At 52.2% G+C, this 11,598-nt stretch overlaps 1 protein-coding gene across 1 annotated transcript in view; it reads left to right on the top strand.

Annotated features, from left to right (window-relative positions):
- The window catches only part of LOC104995357 (chromosome unknown open reading frame, human C19orf47), a 20,052-nt gene that overhangs the window by 3,022 nt on the left and 5,432 nt on the right, over positions 1-11,598 (top strand). Inside the window, exons 2-8 of the mRNA XM_010849232.1 lie at positions 1,310-1,397; positions 1,499-1,613; positions 3,489-3,570; positions 6,326-6,463; positions 8,005-8,154; positions 9,620-9,690; positions 11,434-11,597. Coding sequence (XP_010847534.1) covers positions 1,310-1,397; positions 1,499-1,613; positions 3,489-3,570; positions 6,326-6,463; positions 8,005-8,154; positions 9,620-9,690; positions 11,434-11,597 — 808 coding nt within the window. The remainder of the gene's footprint in view (positions 1-1,309; positions 1,398-1,498; positions 1,614-3,488; positions 3,571-6,325; positions 6,464-8,004; positions 8,155-9,619; positions 9,691-11,433; position 11,598) is intronic.

Genomic DNA, 11,598 nt, shown 5'->3' with positions numbered 1-11,598 from the left:
CTCCATGCAGCGTCTCATCCAGACTGTGTCACTTGCCCTGCTCTGAGCCTCAGTTGTCTTATCAGCAACATGGGCATAGTAACTCCAAATTTCTCCTTTTTAAAAAATAGCGTGGAGTTTTGGATGTACCATTATATACCATGAGAAAGACTTTTTTAAAAAAAATGTTGCTAATTAGACTGTGGCACACTATCAATCGTGAGGTAAAGCCTAGTTTCCGAGATACTAAAATGTGAGAAAAAAATTTCTACTTGGAACCAATGATCTTCTCTGACACCTGGCCTGAGTGGTCAGGGTCATTTTGAAGGTCACACCCAAGAGGCCAAGAAAGAACTTTGGAAACAGTGAAGTTGCGTGAATGGAGTCTGCCTGGTCTAGGCTCCCCGTGTAGTGGGGGCATCATCACCATCACCGTCACCATCACGGCTGCTGTGGGGGAGGACATCCTCTGGGCCTTGTGCCATTTCAAGCCCTTTCTGTGTCCTCTGTAGTCTGCACGATGACCCAGGATGTCAGCGCTCTTACTAACAGAGTGTCTGCTCCCTGAGGGAAGGGACTCTGAGCCCTGCAGTATCCCCAGTGCCTAGAGCGGGACCCGGTGTGTGCCAACTGCTGAGTACACGCTTGTGGAATGTATGACCCCAGAGGAGACCGAGCACCAAGTGCTACCTTCCCCAGAGTCCTTTTTCTGGGAGATGGCAAAGCCAGGATTCCAACCCACACTCCAAAGCCTGTGCTCATGACCTCCTTTCTGAGGCTGGGCTGCTCCTGTGTGTGTGTGTGTGTGTGTGTTGTAGCGGAGATGCTTGCTGACACCCAGAGGCCAGCTGTGCAAACCTTCTTTCCGCCCACCTGTGGATCCTGTCACGCTCTGGGCCTGCATGTGCTGATGGAGACCTGGGTGGAGAACCCAGAGTCCTGACTCCCCCCGCCCCCAGTCATTGGCCAAGCCTGGGGGACAATGGTTGCTGGGGGTCGTCATGCTCCAGGCAGGGCAAAGTTGTGAGGAGAAGGGCAGTCCAGGAGCACAGGGGCTTGGGGAGTCTGCTTCTTGTTAGCAGTGTGCCCTGGGGCCGGGCGTCCAGCCTCTCCCTGCCTCAGTTTCCTCCTTGGCCAAGTGGAGGTGTCAGTGCTGAATTCACAGAGCTGGCAGGCCAGCTTAGTTTCGTCGTCTACGTGGCGTGCTCAGGGCCTGGCATTTGATAAGCATTTAATTTATGGGAGCTGCTGCTGTTGTGGTTTTGCTGCTGCTGTTCTCTAAGGAGAATCATGTGAATAATAAGCCCTGTCTACACCTCCACGCCCTCAGCCACTTCTGAGTGGATCCAGTTCTTTAAGGAAGCTGGCATTCCTCCAGGACCTGCTGTCAATTATGCCGTGATGTTTGTGGATAATAGGTAAGGCTGCTGAGGGGACAGGGCTGACCTTGGGGAAAGGAGGGGAGTTAGGGAACAGGCCAGCCCACCCACCCCAACTCACTTGTGACCCTTCCCTGCAGAATCCAGAAGAGCATGCTGCTGGACCTCAACAAGGAGATCATGAATGAGCTGGGCGTGACTGTGGTGGGCGACATCATTGCCATCCTCAAGCATGCCAAGGTGGTGCACCGCCAGGTGGGCGCTCTGCTCCATGCTTCTGTTTCTGGGTTTAGGGTGGGATGGAGGCATGGTGGTAGAACCAATCGGAGGCTTGGAAGCAAAGGTAGGCATACTTGGACTCCAGGGTTGGTTCCACTGCTTGCTGTGTGACATGGGGCACGTTGCCTAACCTCTCTGAACCTTACTTTCTCCACTTGTAGAATACACATAGGCAAACCTGTTTTGCAGGGGGATTGTAAGTATTAAGCTACATAAAGCCCTAGCACAGTGTACACAGCAGGGCCTCGTTAAGGGCGCTCTGTAAGTATTATTATTATTACTGTTAGTTTTTCCTTCCCTCATCATAGTTATTCTTACCGTGACTCTTCTCTGTCACCAAAATAGGAGCTTCCAAGGTGGGACACAGTTGGTGACTTGGCCAATAGCATGGTGGTTCGGTTCTTGGGCTTTCTGTTGACAGTGACCTTGGACTAGTGATTTCACCTCCCCCCGTCACTGAAACAGGCCTTGCACTCACCCTTTCTGAATGGTACCTCTGTGGCCGTCTACCAGATAGTGTATATGGCACCAAGTGCCAGGCCTGGAGTGAAGAGTTGCTTTAGCTGTGATCATTAGCACTTCCAGACTCTTGCCATGGCCTGCCAGTCCCTGTCTTCATCCTTTATACACATTACCAGCTTACTGACTCCTTCCTCCAGTAAGGGAGGCTTACTGCAGAGGCTGCGCTCTCAAGCACTCCACTTACCACATGGTGGTCACTGGGATTTTTCTCATTAATTTTAGAGGCTTTCTGCATTCCAGGGCCGGGCTTTCATCTGCCTATCATCCTGGACAGGACCCTGCAGCGAGGGCTTTCTCAAGCCAGGGATGTTGTCTGAGTTATCCCAGAGGTCACAGAGCAAAATGTGTTCTTTTCTTTAAGCTTTTAAATTTGAGACTGATTTTGGATTTGTAGAAAAGTTGCAACAGTAGTGCACAAAGTTTCTGTATTTCCTTCTCCAAGCTTCTCCTAATGTTAACAAGTTACATAGCCATGACACATTTGTCAAAACTAAGAAAGAAACATTACTATGCTGTTACCGGGCTTCCCAGGTGGTACAGTTGGTAAAGAACCCACCTGCCAGTGCAGGAGACGTGAGTTCGATCTCTGGGTCAGAAGATCCCCTGGAGAAGGAAATAGCAACCCACTCCAGTGTTCTTGCCTGGAAGATTCCAAGGACAGAGGAGCCTGGTGAGCTACAGTCCATGGGGTCGCAGAGAGTCAGACACTACTGAGCGACCGCATGTGCACATGCTGGTATTAACTAAGCTACGGACTCTCTGGGTTTCTCCCATTTTTCCACTGTTTTTTCTCCTCTGGGATACCACGTGGCATTTACTCCATGTGTCTCCTTAGTCTCTTTTGACTTGGGTCAGTTTCCTGCTCTTGCCGAGTTTTAGACCTTCACGGTTTTGGAGAGTACTGCTCAGCTGTTCTGTAGCGTGTCCCTCGGTTTGGCTTTGTCTGGTGCTTTTTTATAAGTTGGGCTTCCCAAGTGGTGCTAGTGGTAGAGAACCTGCCTGCCAATGCAGGAGACGAAAGAGACATGGATTCAATCCCTGGGTCAGGAGGATTCCCTGGAGAAGGGCATGGCAACTCACTCCAGTATTCTTGCCTGGAGAATTCCAATGAAATGAGGAGCCTGGTGGGCTACAGTCCATAGGGTCACAAAGAGTTGGATATGACTGAAACGACTTAAAACTTGCAAGTAGGAGTGAAATGTTTTGAAATCTCTTCTCTAACAGCTCAGGCTCTGATCCCCCCCAGTTTTGCTCAGATATCTGGGTCCCCTTTTCCTCCACCTCACATCCCATCCCCATGGTAACTCCAGGCACCTGTTTTCTTTACAGGATATGTGCAAAGCTGCCACTGAGTCGGTGCCCTGCAGCCCCAGCCCCCTCCCAAGCGAGATTCGTCGAGGTGCCTCTAGCGGTGAGTCCTGTCTGTTGAGGCCTCTTTCCTTCATTCCTATGCTCTGTAGTGAAGGGGACACACCTGGACTTTGCAGAGGTGGAAGCAAGGCCATCCGAGGCTCTCCTCTCTTAGGGATAGATGAGGTGGTGAGTGACTGCATACGGTCAGTTTTCATTTGTGGTCGTTCCATTCTGCAAAGCCACTGGGAGCACTGAGTCAGTGACTACTGGTCACTGCTCCCAGGGAAATGTGGGGTCAGGTTCCTGCAAGCTTCTGGTCACAACATCTTCATCATCTGACCAATATACAACCTTATTTTATGTGTGTTTCTGTTTTAAAAGACCTTATTTAATATATTGTTGATTCATTGACAGTGAGCTCACAGCCCACAGCACTAAAACTCATGCCTGAATGAAGCTTATCCAACACACATATTTTTTCCATAAAGCACATCCCCGCCTTCTTGAACTTAGGACACTACACAGCATCTTATCGCCAAGCTTGGGGACCACTTTAAACAGCAGAATCACTAACAAAAACACAAAGATGTGAAAATAAGGCTGAGGAGACCGGGAATAGATGGGAGCACTGAATAGACCTGTTTACTATGTGAGCAGGAGGGCAGTGCGTCGCCTTGTTTGACCTCGGTTGGGAACATGCGTTAGGCAGCTCAGGTTTTTTGCCTCTCTGTGCCTGTCTGTAAATGACCACAGAAACCCACAAGTATTGGTTTTGAGGTTATGAATAAATTTGTAAATATGCCAATTTATAAATACAGAATCTGAATGATAAGAATCAACTGTATTTATACTTCTAATTTTTTAGCAGTGTGACACTTGAAAAATTTGACATACATACATACGTACATATTGATTAGCCTTTGCTGCTTAACAGGCTTCCCCCAAACTGATATAAACACACATTTAAAAAAAATTTTTATTTCAAAGTAGTTGAAATCTTTTCAGAGTAAGAGGTCACCTTTTGCAAAATTTAGTACTTCAAATTTAGTACTTTAAATGTGCACTTACTGATAATGAAGAACTGATCTTCTGACCCAAGGTTTTTAACAAATTTTTGTTGAAATGTACTTGATTTACAGTGTTGTGTTAGTTTCAGGTGTGCAGCAAAGTAATTCATTTAAGTTACACACACAAGCACACACCCACCCTTAGTTCCCTGAGAAGGGATCAAACCCATGACCCCTACAGTGGAAGCCACTCTTAACCACTAGACCACTGGGAAAGTCCTGGTTTATGGGAATTGATGTTAAATGGTCTGTGTAGCTTTGATGTATTTTTCTGTATACTGTAGTTATAGTTAAAAACAACCAAGCAATAGGAAATTATAATCTTGTGCTGAGGGTCACATGAAGGATTTCAGGAGGCTTTGAGAGGTAGCACACTGCAGGAAGAGAGAACTTTTGGTGGGGGGGTAGGACAAAGTAGCAAAGTCTGAAAGCCATTGTGGGGGGTATTCCTAGGCCTATTGGGCAAGGAGTGGTAGCATGAAGACCCCCCTGCCCCCTCCCCTGCGAGCTCCCCCAGAAGCTCAGGAAACCCACCCCTGAAGCTAGCAGCAGCTGCTCCTGGAGCAGGCTAGAACTGGCCTCCCCTTCCCAGGCTAGAGCTGGCCCTCCAGTCTGCTCTCTGTAGCCCATCTTGCAACCTGAGACACCCCTTCTCCTGTGGAGCAGGAGAAGGGGTATTCGAAACTGCTCCCTACCTCCAAGGGAGGTCACCTCTTTTCTTGTCCCAACCCAGCTGAAGGCATACCTACATTGCCCAGGGCTCCTGCTGGGTGACCCTTCTCCCTGAGTCCCCCCAGTTTCCTCATCTTTAAAGTTGGTTTGCAGCAGAACCTGTCTGCTAGGGGTGTTGGGAGGTTCGGTGACCCTGTTTATCTTTTCAGTAGATGTTTATTATTGAAGATCTGTGAAGCGCTGAGGACACAGCAACAAACAATATCTCCTCTTGAGGCTTGCAGTCTCATGGGCGAATCTGCCAGTAGACAGATAAATGTACTTGAATGTCCAGCAGTAATGGGCTTCCCTGGTGGCTCAGTGGGTAAAGAACCCACCTGCAATGCAGGAGTCACAGGAGACGTGGGTTCAATCCCTGGGTTGGGAAGATCCCCTGTAGGAGGACATGGCTTCCCACTCCAGTATTCTTGCCTGGAGAATCCCATGGACTGAGGAGCCTGGCGGGCTACAGTCCATCGCATAGAGTCGGACACAACTGAAGTGACTGAGCATGCACGCGCATCCAGCAGTAATACAGACTATGAAGAAGAATAGTGTAGGGTAGAAGTGGTAGCAGTTGAGAGGGCAGTCAGGGAAGTGTTCTCTGAGTAGGCTGAGTCTGAGAGGAGACCTGAATGAAGAGACAGAGCAGGCCCATTGGTACTGGGGGAGCTGTGAGCCAGCCAGACAGCAGATAGACAGATAGCAGGCACCCCGAGAAGGTGTGTGCTTTCTGGAGGAGGAAGGTCCTGGAGGAAAGCAAGGCTGTGGGGGAGGGGGAGGGAAGAACTTAGCACAGGGCTGGATGACCAGCACAGGACCGATGGATGAAGGGTGCTCAGAACCATCTGGTCTGGGCCTCAGGAAAGGCCCCCCTGAGCCAGGAAGGCTGGACTAGTCTCTGGAATACAGGCCCTCTCCAGGCCTCCCTGTCTTGACAGTACAGCCCATTCACTCCCAAGGTGGCCTTCCCCAGCCTGCCCGCCTTCCCGGGGCCCCATCTCACTGGACTCTCCTCTTTCCTCTTCCTGCCAGCTGCCTCCCGAATGATCACCAACAGCCTGAACCGAGACTCCCCACCCGGCACCCCCCCGAGGCGGCCAGACACCAGCACCTCCAAGATCTCTGTCACTGTGTCCAACAAGATGGCAGCAAAGAGTGCCAAGGCTGCTGGTGAGGAGACGTGGGCATGGGCGGGAGGAGCTGAGGGCCATGTGGGTTGGCAGACGGCATCTGGGGGACGTGTTCTTGACGCTGCAAAGTGCTGTGCAGGCCATGGGGTATGCTCAGCGTTCAGACTCGGTCCAGTCACGGCCTCTCTGGGGGCCTCTCCTTCCACGTCTATCGAAGAGGGCTGGTGCTACCCTCCTCCGCGGACGGTTGGAAGCCCTTGAGATGGTGTCAGTGAGCATCGTGGGCCCGTTGCAGTTCTCACGCAGGGGCCAGTTCAGTCTGTGTAATTTTTATTTTGTTGTGGCGAGAACACTTAACGTGAGATCAACTACTTCATGAAACTTCACGAAACTTTAAGTGTACAGTACAGTGTTGTTGACTATGGGTGGTTCAGTCTTTTTTAACAGATGGTCACTGAGCCCCGCACTGGTGCCCGGCCCTGTGCTTGATGCCTGGGGTCAAAGGTAAAGAAGCTACCTTTCCTCTTAGCCACCAGAGGGATCCTTTAAAACTTTCCATCTGATCCTTTCCCACCCTTGTCTAGAACTCTCCAGGGCTTCCTATTGTCCCTTTAGTAAAGTCATCTTCCCATGTGGCCTTACTGGGCCCTGTGGGTTCATGTCTTGCCTGCTGCCTCCATTCCCCTCCAGGGTCCTTCCCATCGTGGGGCCTTTGCCCCAACATTCCCTTCTCCCAGGGCCCTCCTCCTCCGTAGACTCTTCTACGCTTGGCCGCTGCTCTTCCAGGTCTCAGCTTGTGAGCTGGGAGTGGGGCATGGCCTTCGGGCTTCCCAGCCCGCCTTCTGTCTGTCACGCGTTTCTGCCTTTGTTGAGTCCACCCTCACAGCCCAGTGATCTTGGGCCATGTGGAAAGCAAGGCCCAGGGAGGTGGTGTGGCTATTCTGGCGCCCAGCCCCAGCACGCCCCATCCACCCTCATCACAGGTGCTCCCTTTTGGCCATGTGTCTGGAAGCGCCTCCTCCTCCTTCTGATTGTTCGGTTTATGGGCCATGAGCGAGAAAGTTAAAATTCATTCCTAAAGTAGTGAAAAGATGCGGGGCCTGGGATGGATGGTTCTCTTTCCTTCAGCACAGTAGAGGAGATTCTGTTTATCTTTGTAAGTTGAGGTGTAATTTACTTTTGCACAATGCACACGTTGTAAGTACATAGCTTGAATGATTTTTAACAAACGATCATACCTGTGAAGCCATTACCTTGATGGCCTGTCCACCACCCAGCAGTTTCCTATCTGAGAGTATTCTGGCTGGCCTGGGAGACGAGCCTGCTAGGGGGAGGGTCAGGGCCACAGAGAGCCCGGGAGGCCAGCCATAGCCTTCTGCAACCCCACTGGGCCCAGACCCCTGACTTTCTTGGTGGTTCAGTCAGTGACCATAGGGGAGGTTGGGAAGAGAAGGGATTCTGGTCATGAGAACGTGTGGAGATAAAGGGCACATGTGTGCCCTTTGCAGGGCGTCCAGCCCCCCACCCTGAGTGGACATTCCCTCCCAGAAGATGCTCACCATCCCCCCTATCCTCCAACAGCCCTGGCCCGCCGAGAGGAGGAGAGCCTGAGTGTTCCCACCAAGCGGCGCCGGGTCACCGCCGAGATGGAGGGAAAGTACATTATCAACATGCCCAAAGGCACCACCCCCCGGACCCGGAAGATCCTGGAGCAGCAGCAGGCAGCAAAAGGTACTGGCCTGGGGAGGGGCGGAGGCTGTGTTTCCCTTTTGCTGCGTCTTGCAGGGTTGGTCACGTTCTACAGGTGTTGGCCCAGAAGCAGGCTCTGAGGGGGATCCCGGGGGCCTTGGACCCCGGGGACAGCAATGGTGGCCATAGTAGAGAGGGGCGCATCACTACCTCTACCTTCGTGTCCTGCAGTTAGCATAGCAGGGATCCTCGGCGCCTCAGCGGGCGTCTCTTCCCCGGATGGTGGCACGGATCCAGTGCTGGTCTGCTTGCTAAGCCAGTGACTGTGCCTGGCTGAGGACAGTGCCCCAAACAGTAGGAACCATCGTGATGAGCCAGAGGGGTCAGGTTGAGGTTCAGTCCAGAGCCGGAGTTTATCTGGTGGTATGAAGATGCTCTTCTTTACAGCATTCCTTTCGTGCTCAGTTGTGTCTGACTCCTTGAGACCCCGTGGACTGTGGCCCACCAGGCTCCTCTGTCCATGAAATTTTCCAGGCAAGAGTACTGGAGCTGATTGCCATTTCCTTCTCCAGGGGATCTTCCTGACCCAGGAATCGAACCCTCATGTCTTCTGTCTCCTGCGTTGGCAGGTGGATTTTTTACTCCTGCTGAAGCCCTGCATTCTGTTAGAATATTGTGTGTATTCTCATGGAAAAACATTAAGTGGACGCAGAGGCAGTAAAAGCAAACTTGTATCTCACGTATATTGTGAACCTTGCCAGAGCAGCGTCTGTGAACTCAAGTGCATCTGTTTGTGTGTTTACATACATCTTGGCTTTTTTTTCTTTTTAAGCACACATAGTCTCATCCTGTATGTATTGTCGTATAAGGTTATTGAGCTCTTTTCACATTAGTGCACATGGATCTGCTTCATTCTTTTTAATGGCTGTTCAGTGTTTCCATAGTACTTCTGTATCGTAATCTAGTGAACATTCTTCTGTTGATGGCTCTTCAAACTGTTATTTAGGGAGGGGAGAAGGAAATGGAAACCCATTCCAGTACTCTTGCCTTGAAAATCCCATGGACGGAGGAGCTTGGTGCAGGCTACTGTCCATGGGGTCGCAAAGAGTCGGGCACGACTAAGTGACTTCACTTTCACTTACCATTTTTCAGATTCTCTTAGAGGCCCAAGGCCCCCAGAAGAGGGGAAGGAAGCAGTAGGGATTGAGAACTCTTCCCACACAGACACTTCTTGAATTGGTACCAAGAGCTGAGGACTGAAAGTGTCCATTTTAATTGATCCTTCTCACATTTGACATTGACCAGAAGTGTGGGGGTTAAGGTCAGTGTTAGCGGACAACATAGACATAAAACCTGACTCGGTCCAGCGTACGCCTGCTTGGACCAGGGCTTCCTGGGGTCTGGGCTGGCCATGATGACCCCTCCCTGTTTGCTCAGTGCTTAGCCGGGCTTAGGCCTGCAGGGGCCACCCCCCAGGCGTTGGCTAATGACCTCACTTCCCTCCCAGGTCTCCACAGGACATCTGTGTTTGATCGCCTCGGCGCTGAGACCAAGGCAGACACCACAACGGGGAATAAAGTGAGTGGAAAGTGGGGGAGCCCCTGGGGCCGCTCAAAGCTTGGTCTTCCCTGAGTGTCATTCCTGGTGCTTCCTGCGTACACCTCACCCTGTCTCACGTAGCTTTCCAGTCCAGCGCCCTTGTCTGTACTCCCTGTCTGTCTGCTACCCTGATCTCTCTCCCGATTTCTAGCCCCAGGGATCTCGCAGACCCCTGGACAGTGCCCTGGGACCCCTCCCACCAGCATGTCCCCTAACTGGCCTCGAATCTTCCTCCAAAGTACATCCTCCTCCTGTATCGGGGGCTCCATGCCCCCGTTCCAGGCAATCCTGAGTCTGAGGGCACCATCTGTCTCCTGTCTGCTGCCTCGTCCCATTGGGATGGGCAGTGGCCCCCTAGCTGGTGTCTGTGCAGCTCCAGGGGAAGCCCTCCAGCCCCTTCCCCACAGCAGCAGTGCTTACGACCCATAGGACAGGCCCCTTCTGCCCTCCTCGCCCACTGTAAACCCTTCAGAGGCTTTTCACCAGCCCAGGATGCAGCCTGATCTTGCCTCCACTTGCAGTCCCGCAGGCTCCAGGCACAGCATGTGGTTAGGAGACGCAGCCTGAGCCCGTCGCCTGGCATGAATCCTGCTCTGCCATTGCCTGGCTTCGTGGCCTTGACCATTTCACCTCAGTTTCCTCCTCTGTATAGTCCCTGCCTCACAGAGTAGTTGTGAGGACTCATGAGGTATACCTGTGTGGCGGGGTCTGTCTGGTGCCTGGTCGGCATCTTTTTTTTTGGTCGCACTGAGCGGCACATGGAACTTTCCCTACCAGGGCTTGAACCAACAGCCTCGGTGGTGGAAGCACAGTCCTAACTGCTGGGCCGCCAGGGGAGTCCCTGGTGAGCGTCTTGAAACGGCGCCTCAGATTCACACTGGCCAAGTTTGCCAGCTGCCTCTCCTTGCTTGCTCACCAGGGCTCACCCACTCTGGCTTTTCTCTCATTTCCTAAATCTTTCTCTCATCTCCTAAATGAGCGTGATTGTAATGCTCAGGATAACCTGGTTTAAAGATGCCGCCATGGAAAGAGCTGGGCAAGCACCCCATTAATATGACTCTTACTTGTGCCTGGGGGACTTTGAGGGTGCACTTTACTCTGCTTAAACAGCAAAGCCTCAAAGAAAGTGTCCCTGAACTCAACGAGGAGACGAGGCTTTGCTGTCCACAGCTCTCTACTGCCCCCACCCCACCCCTGCCCTCCCAAGCACGCAGTCCTGTCATCACTGGAGAATTACTTGTGTGAGGTCCGATGCCGGCTCTGTCTTCCCCGCTAGACTGTAAGCCCCCTGTGAGTGGGGCAGGGCCCATCTTGGTCAGCACTGAGTCCCCAGCACTGCCCAATACGGGCCAGTTACTGAGCTGGGACTCAGAGATTATTTGTGGAGTGATTGACCAAATTCGCCTTTTCTCTGTCGGTCCTCTATAGACCTTTGCAGACGGTTTTCTTTCACCTCCGCTCTCCCTCCTGCTCTTCACTCAGCTCTCAGATCTCATCCTAGATGTCCCTTCTCCAGGGTGCCTTCTCCTAACTTCGGCAGGGAGTGGTCTCCTCTGGGCTCCCCCAGTTCCCTGGACTTGTCCTCTCCTGGCTTTCACTACTATCGAGTGTGTCAGCGAGGGGTGCACTTCCCAAGTGCGAGCCCCACGAGGCCAGGCACGGGTGAGGCAGCTCCGTGATTACAGGTCGAGTGGCTCACCTGTCCTGTCTGTGACCCCCCAGCCCACCGGAGTCTTCAGCCGCCTGGGGGCCACGCCCGAGACAGACGAGGATCTGGCTTGGGACAGTGACAACGACAGCAGCAGCAGCTCTGTCCTGCAGTACGCCGGGGTCCTGAAGAAGCTAGGCCGCGCCCCCGCCAAGGCCAGCCCGCAGCCTGCACTGACT

This window comes from Bison bison, unplaced genomic scaffold (genome assembly GCF_000754665.1).
Source record: "Bison bison bison isolate TAMUID 2011002044 unplaced genomic scaffold, Bison_UMD1.0 scf7180017864280, whole genome shotgun sequence".
Taxonomy (NCBI): Eukaryota; Metazoa; Chordata; class Mammalia; order Artiodactyla; family Bovidae; genus Bison; species Bison bison.
Note: the sequence above shows the minus strand (reverse complement) of the source record. Positions and strands in the feature narration are given on the sequence as shown.